We start from the raw sequence: 27,529 nt of genomic DNA, 5'->3' as shown, positions 1-27,529 counted from the left end.
CACAGCTACAGTATGAGAAACACTAATGCAGGATTTGCCTTTATCACTGCATCATGAGAGGACTGGCCTCTGAATTTAAGAGATCGCCTACGACGGTAGGCAAAGCATTGTGCTTTCACAGTTTTTGGCAGCACGCAGCTCACTAGCAGGCCCCTGCCTGGGCTGTGAGCATCATCTATTCCTGCGGTGGTCTGCCCACCTCACGACCCAGCGACTGGAAATTACAGGTTGGCATTTCTAAAAGCTCTGTAACAGTCACGCACCTGACCCCGAGAGCAACCCAACAGGAAATAATTAGTTCAGCCCTGCCCAACACCAGTCTCTACTGAATCTATCAGTGTCTACTTGGGTAGCACAGCCCTAAGGAGTCCAGCAGATTTGCCCCCATTGCTCCTAACACCATACAGCCAGCTGAACGGCAACTCCTTCACTACCAACACCTTTTTTGTTTTAATGGCAGACTGAAACACTTTACAGGTTATTCTATCATTGCATGTGGAAAAGCATGACTATAGAAAGATGTCGTGAAAGTTACTTGAGTGTAATTGAAAACATTAATACAACAACGGGGAAATGGAAAATAAATGAACAAAATAGAAGTACCAATACAAATGAGGAGGTTTTGTCTTAAAGTTAGTCAACAAATTTGGGCACCCAACATCCTTCATAGGTAGTTGATAATAACTACTTATCTACCCTAAGGCACGCTGCACCTTAGAAAATAACGTTTTTAGTTTTTTGTTTTTTTTTTTACAAAAGTTTACACATGACCCAAAATGAAGCCCCTACAGCATATGCGTGATGATTGCTTTTTAAGATCATAACCGTCACTGAAGATGTCACATTTAATGCATTTATAAGGACTTAGGAATCAGAAGGGACAATGGGATCTTCATATACTTCTATAAGGACTTTGCTTATCAGATAATTACTTGGCTTTACCAAACTGCGTTTGCAATCAGTTGTTCTAATGTAGGATGAGAGTCCCTCAGACAAAACCCTCAGCTTTCCAGTTCCTCACACACCTCTGTAATCAAACCAAGGGATGGTATGAACCCAACTTCGATTTGGCTTACTTATCAGCTGTCACTAAACAGTACCTTCCTCCCAAACCACGGTTATCACGGCACTTCAAGGCCTTGAAAGCCAGCGAGCTCGGTGCTGCCCCGCGGCCTAGCAGCTTGGCACCAGCAGCCCACCTGTGACACTGCTCCTCACCGCCACGAACACTTGGGGTTTTAGGCAGTGCTCCTCCACCACACAGCTCATTTTGTCACGCCTTTATGTTTTAAGAGCGGGTACTGATAGGAAATGCAATAATTAAACACCAACCGTTAACACTGAAGTTATCAAGGAGATTTTGGCAGCGAGGTAGGAGGGCTGAATTCAAAACCACACACAGGAGGAAAACACTGGGCCTTTCACATGCGTGAAGGCAAAGGTCATGATTTAGGATGTCAAGCTATGGAACAAATACATCAGCTGTGCATTTCAGCTCAACCATACGCTAGTTACCCATAATGATGTCTTATAAATCAGCAGAATTAGCGAGTACATCAGAGACAGCCAAGGCAGTACGGCCCTCCAGGAGACATAGCTGCAGGGAGAATTACACTGCAATTCTGTTTTCAAAGAAAACTTTGGGAAGACACTAGCACCATTTTTCTCAGAGAAATTAAAGTTTTGATTCCAAGGCATAATTCTGCATGGGTGACTACGAAAGCTGAGAATACCGGGCTCTGCCTCGGTGAGCCAGCCCTTGCAAGGCCTGTGCTCGGAGCGCAGAGCACACAGCACAGCCTGTTCGCCTTCCTGCTCTCTTGGTGTTTGAGATATGCAGGCCCCAAATCCCCTCCCATAGAACAATTCCCGAGAAACCAATCCATCCATGAAAGCGAAATAAAAATCTTAAGCATTAAGCCAGGAAGAATTTCTAGTTCCTAAAGTGGAATAAATCATTCAGATGAATGCAGCACCTATGCCGGATAAAACTTTCACAGATGCACAAAAATCCTCCTCCGCAGAACCGTCCAGCCTCAAAGCAGCAGGATTACTGCTTACAGCCCACTCCTTTTAACCTGCCACTACTGGCTTTGCCACAGGTGAACAAGTCAGAGGTCACTGCGAAGGACCACATCATTTGACTCTTTCCCAGGCTCTGCAAATAGAAAAATAGTCCTATGACAGCAGTGCCTACGTCCTTCCCAGATTTTGTCACACTTGTGCTGGTTTTTCAGCTGTTAATGATTTCTCCATGTGTTGTACCTGCGACTGAATTTATGAGTTCGGTTTTTGTAAATTAGCATTCATTATAGATCAACTAAAGCACAAACTTCCTGTTTGTAGACCATATAAAATCTGCATGTGTTACTGCACTTACTCTAATGGGTTTACGGTCATTTGGAGACACACCATCTAGCAACTGTTCTACATCTGTATTATCAGTTTTTTAAAAAAAATCACCTACTCATCCTTGCTATGCATAGTCATGGTTTGCTCTATTTACAGTATAGATTCCTCTTGCAAAATCTTCATACCCTCCCCGCTACTCCTATTTTCAAAATTTGTAAACCAATTACTTTTTCAAAGAGCCAGTTAGCTCAGTATATTTACTTTTGGATTTTAATCCAAATATTTCCTGCAAAAACGCTTACAAAAAACTTGGTTCTAAGTGCTGTTAGATCCCCCTCCTCAGCTGCTGTAACAAAAGAGTTTTGTTGAAATTGGAAAGCAAAAGAAACAGACCCTCTCCATCTACAGTGTTTTCTTTCTTTGAATTCAGTCCTCTGTCTCTGTGCATACTAACTCTGGTATGTGAATTTTGGAGGAATAAAAAGGGAATTTCTGTGAAAAACCCTTGCTACTCTACTTACAGCACTGTCACTGTAGCCAAGTCCCATCTTCATTACATTGCAATATTTGTTATTTCTCTTGGAGTGCATCCCAAGTCCTGGAATTGAGTGATCATGTGAGACCTGTGGCTTAATTATTTTTGTCAAAATACATCAATCAGTCTCCTCATTGGAGAAAAATGCATGAAATCAATCTGTATGCCTCGCAGAGGTTCGAGAAATGTACTGAAAATAAAAGATGTGCAATTGTTCTTCTTTAAAAATCAAAATCTTGGGGCTATTAGGCCAACTTCATAATTTCTAATGTTACAGACCATCAGAACTATATCAAGATCAAACGGGGTATCTGTATTTTGAAACAAAAACTCAATATACGAATCTAGAATCTCCGGCCCAAAACTTTAACATGAACCTTAAAACATAGCGTCATCCCATTTAGTTGACCAGGCTGATAGGAATAGGGATGTGTTACTGAAGACTTGATAACCCTGTTTGATTAAAAACAGAAACCACAGCATTAAGTGCAGAATGAATACAATGCCTTTATTCCTCATTAAAACTTAACTCAAAATCTTTAAGCTGCTTCATTCAGTGGGTCAGGCTTTCTGTGCCTGTACTCTCCCCCACAGCCTGTCCACTGCCACCCTGTTGGCCCTGCCTTGCCCCCTTCTCCTTTCAGCACTCAAACCATGCACTGGGCGTGATTCCCCAATTTTATTTTGTAAGGCAGCTTGGAAGACTGAGGCATTTCCTTATCGCTTCCAGTTAGCACCCTGACGGTGCCCAGCATTACCACTCCCCTACACACACACTGAAGATGCAGGATGCTAGCAGCCACGCCATACCCATGTCCCAGGGGTTTTGTCCTGCTGGCCCTCTCCTGGCCCAGTTGGGCTCTGGTTCGTCAGTCCTACAGACCTCTCCTGTGGTAGTGTGGAAACCACAATTTCCAGCCCTCAATCCAAGTCTAGGAACGTGTAAAGAAGCTGCAGTCCTGAAAATTTCCTCTAGAAAGTGAAGAATTATGTCATTTTTAACTTAAACTTCAAAATTCCAAACAGAACAGGCCTCAAACAAATATTTTAAGTTATAGTGACTATTTAATAATGCTTTGGCAAATGGATAAACTTCTCAGTATTTATAACTCATCTCCTGACTTTGAGAGGTGAACGACAAAAATTGTGATGAAGGGAAAAGCAGTTTATCTGGGGCCTGTCTAGCTGTATCCTCCACTGAAAGGAAAGGTGGATAGTCTGCAGCTTCTTGCAGTATAAATTCAGTGCATCATACGCATATCCTGACATCTCTGGCCTGAGAACAATATATACATAAGCAGAGCTGATTTTGTGATACAACACATGCAGAATGACACAAAGCTAAATACTCGTTTCCTCTCGGTAAACACAAGGAATGCCAAAATACAGTATTATGCCAGCTGACCGCTGTCAGATGTTAATTAAATTATATATTATATTCGTGCTTTTGTTGACTCGACTCTATCTTCTAGTATAGTAAAACACCAAGAAAACATCTGCTTTCTCCTCTGACTAAAAAGAAAGGGATGCAAATACCTTTCAATGTTCTCATTGCCAGGTCTAATTTGTACAGGCACACATATCTTAAGAGCAGAATACCTCAAATGAGTTAAAAAAAAAAAAAAAAAAAAACTTTTCTGGAAACCTCCATGTACATATGTCACCCATCAAAACCTTAGAGAGGTTCTGGAAACTGTAAAACAGAGGGCTGATATTTCTTTCAGAGATGCCATTAATTGTGTCTCGGTGCGATGTGGAGAAAAAAAAAAAATTACATTTCCAAACCCACACGAGGACTCAATGCACCACTCAGCAGCTTACTGCTAATGTTTCCAACAATTATAGCTGCAGGGAAATGATGGATCTTTTTATTACAGGTTTTGGAGCTGTTTTCCTTCCAGTGAGATTTATGAGATTAAACAGAGAAGACCTGTATTACCCACTGCCATAATTTGGGCAAACTTAAGAAAACCCTCTGCAGAAGGAAGTTACAGCCTGATACAATAACCCATAACTAATTAAGAGTCTAAAATCAGTTAATCCCAGATTCTGGTCAGTAATAAAACCAGGAGGTAAAATCCAGATTTTCAGGTGCAAATAGTCACCTAGCCTTTTTTCTGAAGTACCTACGGTATAAATGGGAATTCAGAAACTGAATTACTTAAGCAGTTTTGAAAGTCCTGTTCATCATGTCTTTGCAAACAAAATTTCTTCAGTCAATGAAATACTTTTAAAAATCTGAACATAAGTGGCTTTTGAAAGGTTACAAAAGCAAAACAGAGCTCCAAATGATATCAAAACCAGTATCAGCATCACTCTAAGGCCCAGGCAGAAATTTCTACTTTAAATAAAACAGTAAAATGCTATTTTTACCCAAGTATGGTTTCAGGTCATTAAGAAGCACTTTTCTCACATTCCTTTCATGTGGGGGACTGCTATAAATTATACCTTCCCTTCACCTTGAAAGAACTCAATTGATGATAAAACTCCACCTGCTAGGAAGACATACCATGAAGCTTTGAACACTGAAGCCTTTTTTTTTTCTTCCCTACTATAAGCTCTACAAACACTGACTCATTACACACACAAAGTATAATCTGGAATCCCAAACCCCCAAAAGATGCGAATTTAGATCCCATTTTGAAGGACAATGAGATCTGAAAGATTCACATTTTTATATCTCAGCAAGAGTGACGCTAAATTAACGTGTGGTGCCCCACCAATTCTTTCAGCTGCATGAGTCATAAAACAAGGTGGACTTACCTCTAGGGTAGAAACCACAGAGACAGCTTCAGCCCTTGATACAACCATAAGTCAGTTTTCCACATTGAAATGCAAAAAAATAAAATTAAAAAAAAAAAATCTCCAGGATAGAGTAAATTTAACTGGTTTTGCTCTAACACGACACATTGCAAATCTCAAAACGCAGAGAACTCACCAGCACAACTCAGTGCTTTTTCTTGGAGATGATAAATTCAGCGATAGAGAATAACTCCTATGTAATAAGGCAATTGGACTTGAAGGCACACAAATCTTCAAGGAGAACTGATCACCTTGTAGAATTAGCCACCTAACCCGAAGCCTATCTTCGTGTTCCAGAAATGAAACTCCGTGGTTAGACAGCATAGAGCCTAGAGTGTTTGCAAAAAAAACTCTTCAGGCTGGTTTTGATTTATGTATGCATTTTCCAATATGTATTTGGTCTGAAATATAGCAGCTACCAGAAATCTCGCCGACATTTAGGAAATAAAAGATCCTCCTTTAATCCACACATTAAGCATACTACGCAAGGAAGAAACTCCAAGCCTTCTCAATCATTTTGCTTTCTGACCTGAAGGCAGCACCCTCTCCAGGGATGCAATTCAACCTCCATGCAAGCAAAGCGCTAGCCCTCTCCTAAATGAAGTGCTGATCACGAGTCTCTCTGCTACTCTGCCTTACACATTTATATAACGCCCACTGGGGCAACGGAGCCCAGTCCAAAGAACCTGTTCAAAGGAAAGCCAATTCACGCTGGGCAAACACCACCAGTTCCTATTTTTAAATTACTAAAGGTATATGGTGCCATCAACGTGCCTATGAAATTGTCACTGACGTTAGTACATCTGTGAACTAACAGAGCAGCATGAACAACTCAATTAAGCACTTTCTTAGTCTTCCTGCAGCATGAGATAGTATATTAAGGAGCTAAACTGGCAAACTCTATTACCCACAAAATCCATTTGTGGATCTGAACCAACACAAAAATTCCATCTCCACCAGGATGTATATTCTCCCTCCTGTACCTAGGCTTGAGAAAAAAAAAAAAAAAAAAACTTTTTAAAGATTTTAGTAATGAAATGCTTCCATTTAAATCTGGGCATCTAACACCATATTCCTATTAAGTAAACCCTTCAGAATGCTGTCCTGAAAGGCTTTTTTCCACTCATATTCATGAGCTACTTCAGCCCTTGTCAGAGATTTCAGCCTTTAGCTCCCTCTTAAGTTTTAAGGATTCTTCTGCAGGGAAGATGATACACTATGGACAGCAATTCAGCTCTCCTTCTAAAGTCATTTTCTTCTTAATAGGAATAGAGAGAGGAGATTATTAACTAACTTCTACCAACATCTACAGAACCTTAAAACACAAGTTCCCGTTCAGCATCCTGGTTGCCAAAAAACTCCACACAATAAAACGGTTGACTGAAATTACATAAGCTTGCATGGTATATAGTCGCACAGCTGACCTAATATTATTCCTATGCTGCTACCAATTCCATTGCCATAAATTCTGACACCGGTCATCTCAGTCTCAACTGGAATTCCAGATTTAGACTCCATCAGTCCCAGGGTGTATAGAAAAACTCATATTTACTTCCTTTACTTTTTTTTTGTTGTTGTTGTTTTTTTTCCAGTTCTGGCCCTAAGCACGCTCTCAAAACTTTGTTGGAGACACAGAAACATGCAAGAAGACTTTGGGCACCAAATCCTACTGGATGTATTTTTGCACTTTTATCTATCTTTAACTTTCTAGGGCAATTGTCTAATTGTCTTCATTACAGCTAACATCATCTCCCTAAAATACATGTCTAGCTTGAAACCTAGTCGCAGGCAGAATTGGATTCAGTCAAGAAAAGCCTGCAATTCCTGGGTGACTGCGATGGAGAGGGCTGTAGCCCGCCGTGCTGCAGATACTGAAAGCAAGTTCTTTTCTTTGTTAAAAGATTGTGCCAAATACATTCCCAGCTCAAAAAGATTGTACCAGATAAGTTCCTCTCTCTCTCCCCAGGATTAAACAACTTATGACAAGGAAACCGCAGGTCAAATAGTATACGTTCCACAATATCTCGAGATACAAACACGAGTCTGAGGGAGAAAAGGCTAGGTAGATAAAAGTTATAGCAGAGGGAGAGAGAAATAAAACCTCACGTCTGCACTACCAGAACACTGAATGAATGCAGCTTCAGCTGAAGATATTCCTTAGAACTGCGCAATTCATTCTGACGCTTTTGCTTTTCTTTTTCAACCCTTGCTCATTATTCGGTGTGCTCACACACTTTCCCAAGCAATGAGAACCTCTGTGCTAGATGCTACTGAACTCAGCAGCAATGTCTTCTTACACAAAATGAAAAATTCTTAAGGATAAAACCCAGCAATGAGCATTGTTTCACCACCACTGTAACTTGGTTATGGCATTTATTTGACATGTATAACACTTAAACAAGGAGTATTATGAGAAGTACTGCCATATGTATCATCAGGAGCCTTTATCAATAACATAGTTAACAAGCAGAGGTTTTGCGGGTAACCACAGTGTTACAGGTTATATAAGAACATTTTTGTTTTGCTTCTACTTCTGTCATAAAAAACACAATGAATTAAAAGTCCTCAGTGGAAATATTTGGCTGCTCATATTTATCAGAATTGTTACGGACTTCTGCATTTACCAATTATTTTCTGTGTTAAGCCTTTTTTTTTTCTCCCCTTGAAGATGTACCTTCCTAAAAATCAAATAAAAACAAAACCAAATTATAGCCAAGATATAAATCTACCTTAGGGATACTTTCAGAAAACTCAATTTAAAAATGCATTTACTTTCGCTTCTATACCAGTAACAAAGGCAGGGGAAAAGAGGGAAGCACTACAGAATTATTTCCATTTCAATATTATCCTCAAGTCAATTCGAAAGCCAAATAAGCTTAAAGCCCCTCAATATATTGTTTCTATGTGTGAATGGGAGTAAGGTATTACCCTGCATGACTGAAGTTGTTGTTAATTGTACAAACCTGCTCAGGAACCATTTAACATGCAACAGAACATGAGACCTTGAAAACGTTGCAATCTGCTTTCCAAATCCATATGTTGTTCACTATCAAAATTTTAGTTCATGTGGCAGATACAGAAGTGCTCTGCAGAAAGTAATTCCTATGCCAAATGCAAAAAGCAAATGTTTCGTAGCTTTGAAATTTAGAGAAAGGATATCACCATGAAAAGCTCCAGGAAGAAGGCAAACAGGCTGCACCACATAACATTTTACGATACGAAATGAGATGTGGGCAATGTAATTTCACTTAGGCGACTCAGTTACAAGCAATGCAAATGCAATCTCACTGATTACACTCCGAAACAAAAGAGGGAATTTCATTGTTTCAGCCAACGCTTTAGACATGGAAAAATCATGAAACTTCCTTTCCTTTCAAATAGAAGCCATTGTTTCACATTCAGATGGCAATAACCTCGGTGGGTGAAATTCATCCTGTTGCTGTGTGCGCTGGTGAGGCACAAACTGAGCAACATAACATCTAAGCTCAGTCAGTGATACGTAAGGTCTCACACATGGGGGTGAATTCCACCAAACTTGTCATTAACAAGCCCAAGACAGAGAAACCATACATCTTAGGTCCTCCAAACCATGAGTTTTTTTTTATATATATATATATATATATATATATATATATTATATATAATATATATATATAATATATAATATATATATTATATATAATACATATATATTTGCATATATATATATATATATATATATATATATATATATATATATGCAAAAGGGTCTGTTTCATTGTTTTTATTCATCTTCTGGTTTCTTAAAGTTTGAGACCGTGAGGAGGTTTCCCTGAATTAAGACGGGCTGTGTGAATTGAAAGTACCGTAGCTTTTCCTACATGACTCCCCAGGGAGTCTATTTATTAGGCACAGTCCGGTTTTCTGATTTAGCTTAAGTAATTTTCCTAGAGAATATGAGTGTCCACACCAGGAGGAATTCCAGAATAGCAGCTGCAGAATTGCCTTTTCTCTTCGAACTACTGAAATAATTTTTCCCTTACATGGTCACGCTTATTCTTGGTTTTCATTTTCATTCTCCTCCTAGTACTTACAAGCAAAAGAAACTTAAATCTTTTTTATATGTGTTTTGATAATAAGTTTTTCAGAAGAGCTCCAGCTGCTTCAGAATTCACAATAAAACTGCAAAAGCTGTCAAAAACAAAATACATAAATATATGGAGTATTATCAGGGTGCAATCATTGTCAGCTATACTAATGGGCATTTTCTTTGTTGTTTTAAACAACCAAACCCATTTCTGCTTTGACCAAGAACATTTGCAGAATTGTACCCACTTCCCCATCCACAGTAATTTCTCTGAGCGTGCAAAATGGAGCACCAGTTCTCTTCCCTGTCACTATGGAGCAGGAGGAGATACCTTCTAGGCACAGAATATGACAAAATCCCATGACGGCTTTGCAAGGCTATGAAGAATTGAAGAAAAAAATACATCAACAAAAACATTTGTGCAAGTTTTCAGGGAAAAAAAAAAATATCATTGCTAAACATTTTGGAGAAGGGAACGAACTAAAGTTTCCCAGCATCATTGACAGCCTTATAACTGGGGATTTTTTTTAAGTGAGAAAATAGGCTAATTCAGGAAGCTGCTCACGGAGACAAAAAGAACAAGGTGTTAAAACCTGCGAACAGCTGTATTTTAACCATTTCTTCTTCTACATCTGGATCCATTTCTTTTTTTAGTTTTTTCTACGTTTCTGTGCTTTGGCATTGTCACTGAAGTTTCCAGTTGGACAGCACGAAGGGCTTGTGCTTGTGCTTACTGAAGTCAATGAAGCCAAAGTTCACAGTGACCGTAATGGTACAGGAATGTGAGCTAAGAGAAACTATTTTGTTCACATCGGTACTTTAGCAGTCATCTATATTAAACAAAATTAGCAGTTAAGATTCTCAGTTCTTTGACTGAAGTGACTAATTTCCTGCAACCTTTCTCCTCCTTCCCCCCCCCTCCAACCTTTTTGGCAATCAAGACCAGACTTACAGCCTGCTTCATAACAAGCACTGCCCTTAAGGGCAAAATTGGCAAGACACTTCAGTTTGTTCCAGAAACCCCTTCTGCAATTGATTATGCGATCTAGTTCTACTCCACCGGTGTGTTGTGACCTACAAAATCCTCAGCTCCTTCATCTTCTGCTGGCTGTAAAGGCTTGAGACAAACTCCATCCTTAATGGGCACGACTGGCTCTTTCTAGAATTCAGAGCCTTAAGCACGGCTCTGTCTGAAGGCCCACAGACAGGAACCACACGGGAACACATTCAGAGGCTTTCCTGTAAAAACGCCTTTTATACTGGAAGCCATCTCTTCTAGTTGCTTCCCCCCTCGTTGGTATTACCTACAGTAACAGGGATCACAAGTTTTTGGTCTCAAACGTTAGATTTTTTTTTTTTTTATAATGATCGTTTTGACTGATGCAGAGAACATCACGGCAGTGGCACACTGTGCCACAACACCCTTCCTTACAGGCCGCTCTCTCTACGTGCACACAAAACACGCCCCACTAAGTCACTACACAAAACAGAAGGAAGCGTTTACCAAGAGGACCCACTGGCTCTTGGATTTTCCCTGGTGGCTCCCAGCCCACGATTCTCTCTTCACGTTTGTCCCACCAGACCCCAATGCACGGAAGAGGACAACTTGTGCCAGGAAACCTGTAAAGATCATCGCCTTCACCACCCGTGGACTAGCCCTGGAAGTTCTCCATCACCTCTATCCCCATCACCTCCATCAGCCAGCTGAGCTCACCGGGCTGCCAGAAGAGCCCAAACTCAAGTAAAGCAACGAGAGCATTTGGGCACAGCAGGCACGAAGGCTGTGGGCTGGTCCCAGCAGCAGCAGCTCCGTGTTGGACTGACGCAGCCATTTTCTGAAGCGCTAATCAAGTGGTTTTTTTCTCCTCTTGAGGCTCAAATAAGAAGCTCCCTGGTATAATGAGAATTTTCCCTACTTCCAGACGCTGATTAATCTTGTAGTGCATGTTCAAATCCTAGACAGCTCCTTTTGTCAGAGACAGCATTAGGCCTGGATGGGAAACAGACTTCCTAAACGGACAAATTAATAGCAAACAAACAAAATGAATGGAAAAAGAAAAGCAATTAACTTAAATATATATTGAGATAACGAGCCCTGACCAGTTTCTTTATTGTGCTGTATTTTGCAACCTTCTTCACACATCACTTCTCCCCCCATCTTCTCAGCTCTAACCACCTATGCTCTTCTGTTACTCCCTTTTTATCCATTTTGTTTATCCTCCTTGAACTAAATTGTATCCCTGTACCTCATGTACTTATTTGAGCTTCCAAAGCAGCAAGTGGACATCCTGTATATGAAATATAGTTGTGCTCAGCTCAACTTTACAGTCTTTCCTTTTTGTTGTTGTTTTCCTACAACCACTTCATTTTTTTTTCCAGGGGGACACACTGCCAGGGATGCCCCATTAACTGACAACTCCACGAGAAGAACATTTCAATCAACCATTACAAGTAAGAGTCAGACCCCTAAAATCCCACAGCCAGATGCTGTTTCATGCCCTGCCAGTAACCCTACAGCACGGTTATCACTGCCACTTCTTATCTTATCGTCGTTTCCAACATTGTCTGCTGTGGTCAGACAGAGTCAGACCTAAACAATGATGTTAAATGAAGACTTCCTCCCACGGCAGTCTTGAACTTCTAATGAAACTGATCACTCCTTCACGAGATAACAAACCATGTCGGATTTCACAGGCTTCGAAAACAAAGTCAAAAGAAGGTCAGAAGGAAGCAAGCTCACAGCACATTACAAAGGCATGACTGCATGTAAACATCCTTTCCAGGCCACAGGTAAGCATCACCTAACATATATGTGTATGCATACACGCACACACATATAGAAACAAATATATGGTGTGGGATTTTGTTGTTGTTTGTTTTACTTTTCTTCATTTGTTAATAACAAAAAGAAAGGAGGGTCAAATTTTCCTCTCTCACACCGCACTAGAAAGTGATGTCAGTTCAAGAAAACTATGTTTGCAATGTTTTTGTAACAGTCAAAGGTCTGGTAAATAAATTTATTAAAAAAAAAAAAAAAAAAGCTTTTTTACCAGCATAATCTGTGTCCTGAATTAGATGGCTTTGTTAACATGATTAACGGTAGAACTCCACTAGCAAACTCCACTAAAATAGATCTGGTTTCTGTCCAGACTAACTGCCCTGTACGCCACGGGAGCCACAGGTAGGAGCTCTGTATGAGGATTAAAGGTTTTCACGGAGACGAGATCACCCTGTGCATGGCTCCATGGTACAAAAGCCATTTGTCACCCACTCAATCCTGCTGATTTAGCTTTAAGGGGAACGATGCTGGCTGCCTGCAGCTCGCCCCGGGGGACCTCCGCAGTGGGACATGTCCAGGGTGGCCACCCCACAGCTCCAGTCGGGGCATGTAGAAACCACCTCAGATTACTCTTGTAGCCTTGAACAACGGTGAGAAATTCTTCACCTGCCGTGTTTGGGAATTACAGAGAAGCCTCATTTTAGCTTGGCCGTTCACCCACACACCGAACTCCAGGCCGCCCAACACAAGGCACCCACACAAGGCACTCAGCCCCTCCTGCTGCCTCGCTTCCCGTGTGTTCCCCTCCCTGCAGGGATGATTCCCAGCTCCTGGCCATGCCACACGTAGGGCAGGGATGGGCGAGGGCAGAACAGCAGCGCAGGTGGAGCAGAGGTGCTCCCATTGGCAGTACCTCCACCGCAGAACAATGGGGGGCAAAAAAGCCCTCAGAAAACCACGGCTTCACACACCCACCGCCGTAATGAATCCAGCAAGCGCCAGCTTGGCCCAGCTCACGTGCCAAGACGTTATTGGGACTTTATTCTGAGCAGCTTAACGCAGCCCCAGCTGCACCCTGCAGGCAGCAGAGCAGCTCTGTGGTGCCGCAGCGCTGAGCAGAGTGGGCTGCTGGCTGCAGGACGTGCTGGAGCTGCTAGGTGGGGAAAGAAGAGACGAGCAAATGCTTCGCCAGCTTGGCTGCACCGTGCAGCTAGTGGCATGTGGCGGGAGGGAGGATTTTGCCCTTTTTATCAACGCAGCTCGGGTTAAAAATATATTCCACAACATCTGAATGTCTCTACAAAGATAACGAAGACTTCAACTCAAATTTTAGTCCAATGAAACCAGCCTCAGAACTTCCGTGCAGAGGTCCCACCTCACAGTTTCAAAATGTTTCCCCAGCGATCACTACAAAGTAGCCTTTTGAATGCATACAAGGGGTAAGTAGCTTAGTGAACGCATTACGTTAATGAATTCCACCCTATTTATTTTTTTATTTTCATAAATATTTAGGTCAAGTGCTGCAGAGCAGCATCACGGAAAGCTTCTTCATTCACTCCCGGAGTCAGGAGCAGCCACTTTCCTACTGAGTGCAGGGAGGAAATGAGGAAGCAAGTAAAGCTGTCAATACAGAGTTGTCTGTGTGCCATCCCCTTGTAAAAACACAAGCACTGGAGAACCTTAGAAGTCCTTTCCAGGCGTTGTGTCACTACTAACAGCTAATATAACAGGAGATTTTAAGTCAAATAGTATATTAGCCAAAATAACACCAATAAATAGCAAAATTCCAAGGCTTAGCATGAAAATGAAAAACACTAATGGCACACAGTGCAGCTTGTTCGTACCACGTGCAGTCTAGAATCATGCATAATGTAACAGTGCAACTGCTAACAGCAGGCTCACAGAAGATAATTTACACTTGTTTTTATGGACATGAGGAACTGATCTTTGAAGTTGTCCCTAATGAGATTCTGCTTGGCCCTAACAGCATCCTGAGAGAATGCGCTGCGTTTCTCCCCTGCATCCGGCGCATATTTATAACACGGAGTACACTGGGCTGAATTGCACATGTGGGCTGGGGTCTCCCCATCACATCCCAAAATAAGATGCTCACAGGGAGGGAAACGCCTGCTAATACGTCTCACTTCAGCCTCAAGTCTTTTGGTGATTACCCACGCCACTTTTGCTAATTATCAGAAGATCCACAGGGGTTAATGAGTAAGGTTTTTATTTGCTTTGCACGGTTGAACTCCTAACTTGGTTAAGCTGCCAGGTAGGTCACTGTGAGATCACAGCTGCATCACACATCACAGAAGACATCCCAGAAACAGTCATAAGGCTCTTTGGAGAAAACAGAAGTGTAGCTGCATAATGAATCAGAAAACTTTATTTCACAAAACACAGGCAGCAGCATGAGGAGTACAAATAGAAAACATCTTTTGGTGTGTCACGTGTAGCCGCTGCTTTAATACTATACCCACCTGGTTTTGAAGGTCCTTTCACTTAGGAGATCTGCAACCCACTGAAGCAACATCATTAAAATCTCAGCTTCCAACTGAGTGCAGTAGCCACAATGCCTTCTACATCCAGGAGGTACTGCAGCAAAGTGGCAAGGGGTAAAATGCTTAACGTCCCCAGCGCGAGGGAACAAGAGCAGGCCGGAACCCTGACGTGCTCAAACACAGATGCAGTCACATCTGTAGTCACATGTGCGTAGCAAAACCCTGCTACAGTAGTGGACCAAAAATGGCAGCAGAGGTGAGATCAGCATTTAAAAACACTTGTTTAAGTCCTGCCCAATGCAACTTCTGTGCTGGAGTATTCCAAGCACTGACACTACCAAGTGGCATTTCCTGCTCCGAGCCATGTTTCGCAGCAAGTTAAACAAGGACAGCCTCAGTTTCCCTCTCTCTTCCATACTTCTCTCAGATACAGCTGCCCATACAGCACGGTTCTGGACCATCACTGTTTCACATCAAGGTATTTGAGTAAACTAGAGTATACTAGAGTATATTTTGATTAATATACTGACGTATGCACTCATTCAGTTCATGAAACTTCTTCATGCTCCATTCATCTGCTCCTGTCTTCAGGAGGGTGCCAAATTCTGACAGCTGGGGATGGTGACTCCAGGTCGCCATCCATTGTAGCTAACATATAACATACTTAATTATGCCATCGGTAGCAAGTCACTGTTTTGACACCTAGTTCTCTGCCTTTTTCTGCTTGGAAAACACAGGAGAACATCCATACATTCCTTGAAAGTAGTGGTCAGCACTGTCCCCCCACTACAAATACACAGCATACAGCTTAAGATGAGGTGCCTCACGGGATAGGTATAGCAGGACACCTGATTTTTCATTTAGAGCTTTTTGTCTAACCTGACCCAAGACAAGAGAAACGTTACAACTCAACAGCTGTTTGCTGCCTTAAAAAAACAAAACCCACAAAGGACTCCGTTTTCGTTCATGTAAAGACGTTCACATAACACAAACCAGCACTGTGATGGATGTTCTCTGAAGAAGCTCTCGTTTGAACGGGCACAGACACTAATCTCCCTCTCGGTTCCACAGCGAGTCCCTACAGGTGAGAGGCGAACGAGAGTCATTTGCGGGGAACTTGTGAGGGAAGCTTCAACAGCAACAACAATAGCTCTGTGTGCATACGTGGAGAAAGAATTTGTTCTCAGTGCACTGACACTTCTCACAAGCGCATGAAGCCCAGCAGAAGAAAAAATGTAAAGAATAATAAAAAAAAAAAAAAAAGGCGCGTCTTTAAAGCCATCAGGGTCTGGGCACAGTACTGAAAGGTTCAGGTGACCTTGCCTCAGTACGTTAACGTACAGCCTCTCGGTCAGGACGGCGAGATTCCCTTGTGAACAACTACAAGGCATAAGACTAGAAGCTCAAAATCTAAAAAAAAGCTTTTGTTAGGAAAATAATAAAACACACAAAACTGAAAGACTCTGATACTGATGCTGTAGCAATAACGTGTCATGCATTACTTCTATGTTTCATGCTAGGGCAAGATTGCCTTTAAACACATACACAGGCAGTAAAATCATAGCAAATGAGATACAGCTGCAAGGTGTGCTGAGAACTATACTTTAGGCCAACTTCTTATCTCTGGTTAGTCCCGAGTATTTGAGATCAGCTATCTGTTTCTCGTCTTCCATTTATTCTGCTTCCTGCTTACCACCACTGCATTAGTCACCTCCGGTACATTTGTCTTGCATTTTATTGGACAAGTGTCTGGACCCTAAAGAAACTGCATTGCCTCTTTATTACTGGATATCCGAAAAACCACCGTTTCTTGTACCAAATCTCATCCAGACCTCAATTTCATTTGAATCAGAAAAACTTCTACCAGCTTCCTCACTCAGTGTTTCAGTTTACCCCTTTTAACTCTACGCTGAATAAGACGAGTCATAAAAGGTCTTTCCCGTTCTGTAGAGTGATGGCTTAAAAACCCTCTAAGAGAAGTACTCACTGAAAATGATGACTCGTGCGTATCACAGCATTAAATGATGCTATGAACAGACCACCAAGAAAGCCAGGTGATCCAAAGTTAATTTTCAACTTAATATTCCTCTTGCCAATCTAGCCTGAATGCAAGGATTCCTTTCTGGAAAAGATGCCCTGAATTAATGATAACTGAAATGAACAAGCCTGAAAACAAAATGAAATCCTCCTAATAGACCATTTAATTTCCTTGAAACCGATATCAGGATTTCCTTTCTCCTCTGGCTCAGAGAAAACCAAGACTTACATCCACTTGAAAAACACCCTCTTTTCTTGAAGGCATAGAATTTATGCTAATAGACAACTAACAACAAATGATGAAAACTCTAAGAGCTAAAGGTCTTCATTTTGTTGCCAAGCTGATGTATCAGGTTCTGAGACAAACAGTACGTGTGATCCTTCCATTAACATAGTGGCACTCACAAAGCTGCAATGCAAAGCAGCCTAGCAAAACACCACGTCAAAGGTCACAGTGAAAAAAGCAAAACGAAAAAACAGCACGCGTACCACCCCTAGAGGATTATCATCATCATTTTAATTCTCGCAGGGTGCCTGAAACTTGTATTGCAATACTTCATCTGTGTAGCCTCATTATACTGCAACATTTCTAGCAGAAAAACCATCCAAGAACTTTGTACAAACAATTAAAATGCCATCTAAAAGATCCAAGAATGCAGTATCAGCCGTAATTCTCCCTCAGGAATCCAAAGAGCATGTCCTAAGCGGGAACATTTTTACTTTCAAGGTATAGAATAATAACAACAGAACCAAATTTGTTGTTCCTATAAACAAGCCTTCCTTTCAAAGCTGTGAGCATTGCCTAAAAGGATGGTGGAAAAATCCCATTGATGTCAAGAGAAATATAATAAAAATGAAAAAAAATACATAAACAACTTTCGAGTAATTGCAGAGATTATACCTGAGTTCTTTACAAAATGTTTGTAATTTTGTGTTTATTTAGTTTTAATTTTTTTCTTTCCTTTCCACCAGTAGGGAAAAGTGAACGCCTGGCTGATTTGTAATTTACAAAACAAACAAATCATAAAGACAAAATTTCCTCTCTCTCTAATATATTTTAATTATCACAATCTTATACCTACACACCATTAACAACCAGAGGAATGTAATCCTTGAAGAACCATAGCTTAAAGTTGAGGGCGTCACTTAGCCTGGCAGCTAAGAAACTGGTACTGCCCCTCTGGAAGCAGTAAGAGCGTCACTGAGCCCTGCATTTAAAAAGTATAGGACTGGGCTCCACTTTACTTAACAATCTGGACCGCACAAAATTACAATTCTGACCAATTCTCATTTTCCCAAAAATTACTTCACCATTCAAAGGAGAGAAAGAGAACCCTTTGGTAATTCTAACCAAAAGCGAACGTGCTTACAGAAACAAAGAAACCTAGAGTAATTAAAAAGTAATGACTTTTTCCTTTGTGCTCCCTATATAAAATCAGCATGAGGGAAGATAAACTGGACCAGCACCTTTTCCTTCCCATAAAATGCTACAATAGCTAAACATTTAGGAGTAATGTGCTGACCCTGATGCTCCCAGTCACTACACTCAATTCCTTATACCAGAGAAATTGTAAACGTGGTAAATAGCAAGTTTCCTGGCTTACAGATCCATCAGATAAAGTCCCGCTATCATACTCCTTTCTCCTTCCCTCCCCCATCCTCTCTCCATCTGCTGCCCTCCTGGGAAGGGAGTGCTACACTTAATGGCTGTCTGCTTTTAAGTCTAATGTGCTGGAGAGAAGTTAATGCCCAGTACAGTAAGTGAGGACTCTGCTATGAGCAAGCCTCGAGTCCTGGTTTTTCTTGCCAACATCTCCTGGAATCTTTGCAGCCCTACATCACGCAGCATGCAAGGAAGAAGGGCTCTTGTTATATGAAGTCCTCGATGTGTGACACAAATAAATCTTACAAGATACCGTAGCACAATCGTTTAAATAATCTTTTGGTAAAAAACAGGAGAGTTGTGATTTTCTTACCTGTCTCTCCCCTCAATATGATGTGTATGTAGAAAACATGCCCGCTATAAAAACAGGGGCATTTCCCTGCCCATGGGGAGTACGCACCTAGCGAGCTACCTATCTGCTGATAGCCTGAACTACGGGACAAGAAATGTGCTGGATCCCTCTGAGCTATGAAGAGGGTGACCAGATTCTGGGATTAGGGGTTGACTTGGTCTTCAGCCATCCTCTCTACCATTTCTTTCCTCCTTGGCCCCCAGCAGCAAGCTTCAGCAGCAGCATACACCACCAATGCTCATCCACCAGCGTTTATGTTTTGGCCGACCTTCATGCTGCACAGCATGCAGGACACAGAGAGCTGATGTGCTGGGAGGAACCTCCGGGTGCATGGAGGATAAAACCAAGCTTTGTGGTCAACCTTTCAAGAGAGAAGTAAAAGGTACAATTCGAGGTACCCAGCATTCACTGTTCAGAATCCAGGCTTGCAGTTTTCTGCTCTTACCACTTGGTACCGCTCCTGGCATGTCACCAGCACCGTGCACATTACTGGGTATAAGATTATCTATCATACACTGACTTCTTGTTTGAAAGAGACGTCAAAATAAAAATCATTAAATGAAGTCTAGTCACATTTATTACATGATAGAAGTGTTTTGACTGCAGTGTTTTATACACATACACATTTTAGCCCCAGCCTCCTCACTCTATAATTAAAAACAACCAAACTCAGTATCACAAAAACTTGCCCTCTGCAATAAACAAGACCTAAAAATTGCAATCCTAACAGCCCATATTAAAACTGAGAGTAAACAGGCATGACCTGAATCTTCAAATCCCATTAGAAAAAAAAAAAGCTCTTTGTATCTTCTGAAATACCTTCTATGAAACACATGAAGGTACATATGCAGGCAAAATTATCTCCTTCTTCTATTTGGCACTGCTCTGCACATACACATCACAGAAGAAGATGAGAAAGCCAGTAGGAGGCCTTCTGCAAGCAGAAGCAGTCACGATGAAGTCCATGAAACTACAACCGTAGATGCCAAGCACAGTTCAAACCACTGGGAACAAGAAGCCAACGCTTCCAGGACCAAAGCTGACAACTCACTGGAATCATTTCTAGGGACCTGGAAAAACCTGGTGTGAAATAAAAGGGAATGATTTTTCCATACCAGACTGACATTCAGCTCTTTCAGCTAGCACTCACTGCTTGTGACAACACAGGTAACCCCTACACCAAACTTTATTATTTCTTCAAATCCACAGCTCACTGTAAGAGATGCATCTTTCAAAGAAATCTCCCTGCCTCTCTGAATTTCAGCTGTGCTGAAGTGCATCTACTGTCTCACGTTATGCCGAGACATTTTACAGAGTTCTAAACCAAAACTCATCAAATGCTCTGTTTCTGAAGGAAACATGCTGACCCCTGACTCCTTTGTTCCCAAATTTATGCACACATACCCATGCTTGGCAATTGACTCTACTCCTAGAGCCACTTACAGCAGCTCGAGATCAGAAATGGAAACTCCAAGGTATCTGTGCAACGTTCAGTACAAAGTCCATGTTCACCACCGTTATTTGACATAGTCCCATATCAAACATAAGCAAATAAGCTGCGTATAGTCACTTAACATCTAACATAAACCTCTAAATCTGCACTGTTTGCAGGGCTTTCCTTTTGTTTATTTGTCTAGCCAGATAGTCAAACAAGGATTTGTAAAACAAACCAACACGATGTGTCACAGGTAGGTGCGGCACTTTCCCTGGGCTTCCAACAGCCACCTGTCAATGGGAACACGGCAGGGCTGGCCTTGTTCTGCCACTAGGTGAAAACCATGAGGCCAAAACAAAGATGGGCCTGAAAAGTTCGTGAAGTCTTGACTCCCTGACTGGAAAGAAATCTATGCTCTCGAGGTTGTTTCACTAACCAGGTGACACCCTCACCTTCCAGGTGTTAATCTACAGCCCACTGCTTTCATTTCCCTACTGCCCTACATTTTTAAATGAAGTTGACACGCTGCCCGTGACAGTGCAATGTTGTGATCATGAGGTGTTTAATCACAACATTGTCAACCTACCTCACAGCGCTCCCTCGGTGAGCAGTTCCCCTCAGGCACAGGATCCCGGGGTACCACTGCTGCAAAAAGCATTCTTGGTCAGATCACACCACAAACCCCCTGGAAGATAAGGACTAATTGTGTGCTGTGAATAACCGTGAAGCCCAGAGCCCACTGTCACTCATTATGACTGAACACTGGAGCAACGACATGGGAAAGACCGTAATGTAGAATCAGACCATGTAATGAAAATTTCCATTTGTAGTGCTCAGCTAATGAAACGAGGACTTACTAATAACAGACTTGTTACCAAAGGCTTCTTTGCACAATTAATACAGCATGAAAGAATGTTAACGTACGTGTGCATAAAAAACACACCGCTTTCTTTCTCCCTCTCAGGGTTTACCACAGGGGCTAGACTGACCCTACAACGTGCTGTCCTGGGAACACGATTTTGTCAATGAGGAAGTCGAAGGAATGCCCGATTGTGACCCTGGACGACTGCGGTAGGTGTGGAGACCAGCACAGGCAGTCAGCGGCTTTATCACCCATTTAAACCAGATCTCACCTCCATCTTAGGACAACCTAAGTCAGGAAAACAGTAACCGATAGAGAGCTGGTGACAAAACATTATTTTAAACCTGTCCGACATTTATTAAAATAATATTGGCACTTTTAGAGCATCAGTCTTCCAGGGACGTCAAAGTATTTTTAAAGGTAGGTCGGTATGGGTCCTTTCTACAGTGACAAAAAGAAAGGTCAGAAACTTAATCAATTCTTCAAGAGAGATTAGCATGATATGACTGCACTGTATAAACACTGTATAAGGGGGCTAAATTTGAGCTTTAATTACAAAACTGCATGCCATACGTCACCTCTGCACAATGCTCACTTTCAGCATGCTCCACTCAAGCATCTCGAAAGGCTTTACACATAATTAAAGTGTACACCCATGAAAATAAGTTTTTCATTTTGCATCTGAAATTTAAATTGAGAATGTATCTTATGCTCAGATTTTGCAAAATACGTCATTTAAAATCATTAAGATCAATAGAAATATTCCATTATTTCAGCCCACAGAGACACAGACACATGCACACGCTCCAGCGAAACATTTTCTTAATGACAATTAAAATTAGCATCTTTGCAACTCAGCTTCCATTGTTCTAGAAAATGCAATCAGTTAATGGTCCTCTTCTTGAGTGGGGACTATTTATTTTGGGACAGCTGTAAGGATTCTCACCTACAGCTGTCCTCCCCTCTTTTCTGCTGGAATCCCCACTGGCGCAGGGAGAGCTCAGCTGCTTCAGAGGCAGCTGCTGAATGGCTGCTGCTGTCTGCTTGGTGGGCTAAGAAAAACAGGTTTGTTTTACTTAATGCACCACATTGTGAACTGCTGCTTTTCAGCATCCACCGAGGGACCAGCGAGGGATGGGAGACTCAATCTGCACCAAGGTAAGCTAATGGTGAGCCAAAGGCCCCGTAAAAATCACTGTGAAACAGAAGTAAGGCTCAAGTTTTAACAACACTTGTTCAATGTACTCCTGTTTCCAGTATCAGAGCTTAAATATCATTTGTTTGGTGGCAGTAAAGTTTTTTCAACTTTTTTGGAAAAGCAGTGAAAAGCAACTACAGTGCTCAGAAGCTACATATGCTTTTGTAAGAAATGTTATTTTACTGAGAGCAACAGTCAGCACCAAAGCTGTGATTCCCTCATCACCTCAATATCACCTGAAATAACGAGCCCAGCCACACAAGGTAATAGATAGATAGCTTAGACTGAATATCTGTATTTTCTCAACCAGTATTATTACATGTAAACACTCCGCTATTCTATAAACATCAAACAAGTCCATATTCTACTAGTGTCAGTCTTTCCCCACGCCCCCCGAATATCACACACCTTTTATGAATGAAAAGTTAAGAACATAACCAACAGAACGCACACATTGTCTGCTAATCTCACTGGGAGTTTATAAAACCCATTAAATGCAGGACGGTTTCCCCGAGAGAAAAAAATCTGCAAGATCCTATCTGTCAAGGTCAGTAGTCTGGTAAGATCTTGGAGTTTTAACTGTTTAAGGCTTTGCCACAGTTGAAAGTTTTTTCTTCTGTGACTGTACAGCCACACTTTCATATTACTACCATTATTATATCTCACGTTTACATACATTCACACATTTATGTACTTTATTCAACTATATATAAAGTTCTACTAACATAAAATGCTATGTTTATACTCTATTTTAAAGTAAGAATATTCACATAGGGAATTGCTCTAGTACAGAAAAGGCAATAAAATTATATAGTTAGAGATTGTTCAACGCATCTCCGCGCGTTAATAAACTCATTTCGAAGACTTCCTCTTGCACTGAAACCTCTTTCTTTCTTACTCCCCTAGCACTGAACTTAAACCGTCCCCGAGCACTAACGTACACTCAGAGAATCCTAAAAACAAGCCACTAAGCCATTCTGGTGAAGTCTGAGGAAAGCTAATGAACTTAATTAGAAGTCTTCTAAATGGATGGGCCTGCAGCAGCTTGGGCTACAGCTGGCTCACCTTCACAGCACGCATACCAGCAGCAGCAGAGCCCATCAAAAGAGGCGTTTCCTACCACAAACCCAAGATGTTTATTTCACTCTCCCCTTTTTTCCCTGAAAGTGATTAGATGTTGTACCCGACAGGAAGGTTCTTCCCTTTGATTTGAACTTAAGCAAACTATTTTCAATTCAGGTTTGTCCCATTTTCTTCTCAGCTCCTTTCCACTGGCCTGGGGGAGGAGGAAAAGGTGAGATGGGAAGGTTCTGCAAAACCAAGCCACACTGATTTCTGCTAAATTAAAATGATTTAAAGATCCACTGTGGCGATTACTGGAAAGTTGTAGAGTCTCATTCTGAAGCCCTCTGAGTCAGTCGTGCTGCAGAACAGAGAGGGCAGCACCACACCGAAGGAGCAAGAGGCATTTTCCTAACAAAAAATGGGGGAGCACAAAGACATCCTGTAGAATACTAACCATTAAGAAGCCAAGAAAGGTGCATTATCCTTGTTATTATTTAACACCTGCCCTTTAAACCAGGGAACTAAGGTAGTGCAGTTAATTAAAACTAAGTGAAAATATTCAAATGCAAACGTTTAATAACATCTTCAGACAATTAGGGAAACCTGCGGGTGGGGGCATCGCCTCAAGACGTTCAAAAATTTAAGATGGTATCTCTTTAGCCAAAATAAACTTACAGTAAAAATTGTCTTCACGGCACCTGCTCAAACACTAATTAGTACAGAAATAAAATAGAAAGGCTGGACAAAATGATATAAAATTTGTACTACAGCAGAGTCCAAGTAACTCACAAAACTACTGTCTGCCAGGCTAAGCACAGGGAGCTTTAAGATACTGATATTTACCTGATGGCACGCTTAAAGGGGTTCACAGAGAAACGCTAGTGTAAAAATACATATAAAGACAGCAAAAAGACAACCATATCCCTGTTGATTAAACTACATGACACTATCATGTGAAAGGCACTAAATGAAAGCAGGAGAAAGGATACGCCTCAGGGAACAGGAAGTCTGATTCCAGGATTTCTTTAAACATCAGTTTTACACTGGTGATATTCCAAGGCTTTTAATTTACTTCATGTGAGATAAGAATCTGGCCCAATGAATACTAGAGACAGAAATGACTCAATATATGCCAAGAATCCAGTTCCTGCCTTTGCATGTGAAGATGCATATGCATTAAAAAAAAAGACTTTTTAAGAAATTAATTCCTTTAGGAAATAACGATGTCCTTAAACTGCATCCAGCCACTCATTTATGGTTTGCAACAGGGCCTTGCAGCAATAGATCGCCCCACTATTTACATACATGTCATAACACTCAGTTTCTATGTTGTTTTACTCATTTCTCAATACCCCAAGATTTTTAAATTATTTTTTCACTGGAAGAACTCCTCAAACTTCTTTTAGAAAAAATAAAAATAAATATGCATGCATTACCTTCAGATAGTAAAATAGAAAACAATCCTAGCAAGTGCAGCAATGTGGCACTAGCAAAGGTACAACATGATAAAAAATAGATCGTGGTTTCTTTGTCAATATTGCTTTTACTCATTTTCTGTTCAGAGTTTCTTATTTGGTATCTTCTCTCAGAAATATGCACAATGCTTCTTCCATTATAAAACACTGGGAGCAAGTAAGGACCCTGTCCCCCCTCTGAACGTACAACATGCTCTAAATTTTCCCACTCAGAAATAACTCTGTTCTTACCATCACACAAACCCCTACCCTTAGTCATATCTTCATTTCTTCCTTTCGTCTGCCCGTAACTCTAGACCCTCAATATGATCCTATCATCTTTTTCCTCAAGAGGTTTTCCAAAACCCATAATTTGCTATCCAGACCTACACCCCAACTCACCTCCTGTACTGCAACATTTTCTTTGATCCAACTCTTTCAGACTAATCTTCTTTCGTTCTTTTAAGTTCCCATCTCTCTTTTACGAGAGGGAGACCAAAAGATCATATGCCACACCCTTGAAACCAAACTAAGGAATTTAAGAATGCTGCAGTATTTCAGTTACTCTTTTTTAAATACTGTCACGATGTTGTACTTCAGAGCTTCGGCATTTGTCAAGTGTACAACTTCTCTAAACAAGTAAAACATTTTTGAAAATGTCTGTCAAATCAATACCATTTAAGACATACACAAGTTATTAGGGAGGTGGTTGTATAGTTATTTGTGCATTTTTGAACCAAAGCGCAAATAATTCTTCAAATGCTGAACACCACACTTAGTTGGTCCTAAAACCAGCTCCCACTGAAGTCAGTTGTCAATAAGGAGGGGTTCTTTAAAACTGCTTTCTAAATCTCTATTGTTTGCTCTGAATTCATTCTCTCCACAGAATTTGTGCTTAACGTCAGTCAGAAGTGCAGTCTGGAGTGCAAAACTCGCAATAGAAATTTGCTGACAAAAGATCTGAACAGTGAATAAGAAATGGAAATATTCCTAAAGGCAGAGTTACAGCATCTCGGCAGCAATAAATCAAATTAATTAATGAAGAAACTTTTTCAGTCACATGCACAACAGAGCCTCCAGCATCCTTCCTCGGGAAAATTCCTTTACGGAAGATTGTAACCACATGAAATCCTATTAGAAGGTGCTGAACTCCTACATTGTGACTCTTCCGGTAGGCTTCTACATAACAAAAATGCAATGAAGTACCCTACAACTTTTTTCACTCTTATTATGCAAAATCCTTATCAAATTCAATAGTGTGACATCATTCAAAATCCTGACTAACAATGGCACACAGGAGGTCAAGAGATGTCCTCTTTGTTTTAGTTTCAAGTGCTTTTCACTCTATTAATGTTAAAAGAAAAAGAACCTTAACAGAAATAACTGATAAAGATCAAACCTACGAAACAATGGGAAGGAAATTCAGACTTAAAGCCGGTGCTTAGCTTAACAGGAACCATTGTGCCTAGGTGCGGGCAGCAGAGCGATCTCACCAGTCACACAATGCCCAAGAATAACAAGGTGAGGTAAGGCGGCCCAGAGCTCGCCACTTCCCATGCTTGTGGTGGTTTCAGTTCAGGCCATGCCCGTTATTTTACCGCAGTATTTGTATTTCTTGGGAGCAATTGTTCAGCAGGCTCCCACTCCTTTGTGCCCCGGCTTGCGTGGAGCGCAGCATGCGGCACACGTTCCCCTCACAACCAGGAGGACAAAGGGCTCAGTGATCAGGGGGGACAATTAGTCCCAATTAGGCCTATTTCGCAGCTGAGTGTAAGGGGCGGGGGAAGGGAGCTGAAATTTTCAAGCCATGGGTCCCTCAGGCAAGTTACAGTGCGACCAGCAAAGTGCCAAGTTTCGGAAAATGTACAGTACCCCGCCGAACCTCGCCGAGGGACGCTTCTGGAAGTCGGGGCACAGCTTTCCTCCAGGAGCTGATGGAGCAGGACTTCTCTCGCATGCTACACAGAAAGCCGATAGCCATTTTGCCTATGAGCTAACGTGACTAACCAATTTTTCCAGTTTTCAGCCCACTCCTTCAGCAGCAGTTCTCCATTTAAGCACACGCACACACACACACACACACACACAGAGGCAACGTTAGTAATACTTACATATGCACATGTGGAGGCTGGAACCTGCTCTGATTAATGTTGTAGTGTGTAAACGCCTGCGTTGGGTTGGAGCTGTACTCATCCACCGTTATGGTAACTTTGCCTTGTGAAGGAATTCCATGAGCCATCCTTCCTCCTTATGGACATGAGCAATTCACAGCTTCCCAAGGCCAAGAGCGGGGCAGGGCATTGTGTTCCCGGCAGCTCCCGAATCCCAGCAGCTCCTCATCAACGCCGCAGACCTCTGTGAGGAGAGAACAGCGCATACTGCTAAAACCTTGAAGGAGACATAAGCAGGCACAGCCATTACTCTGTCC

General features: G+C 41.5%; 1 protein-coding gene across 5 annotated transcripts in view; it reads right to left on the bottom strand.

Annotated features, from left to right (window-relative positions):
• Nucleotides 1-27,529, bottom strand: part of MPPED2 (metallophosphoesterase domain containing 2) — a 105,506-nt gene that overhangs the window by 67,479 nt on the left and 10,498 nt on the right. For all 5 annotated transcript variants that reach the window (XM_084519438.1, XM_084519437.1, XM_084519439.1 and 2 more), the window contains one exon: nt 27,213-27,456. In XM_084519438.1, coding sequence (XP_084375564.1) covers nt 27,213-27,340 — 128 coding nt within the window. In that variant the 5' untranslated portion in view covers nt 27,341-27,456. The remainder of the gene's footprint in view (nt 1-27,212; nt 27,457-27,529) is intronic.

The sequence above is a fragment of the Aythya ferina genome (genome assembly GCF_964211825.1).
Source record: "Aythya ferina genome assembly, chromosome: 5".
NCBI lineage: Eukaryota > Metazoa > Chordata > Aves > Anseriformes > Anatidae > Aythya > Aythya ferina.
Note: the sequence above shows the minus strand (reverse complement) of the source record. Positions and strands in the feature narration are given on the sequence as shown.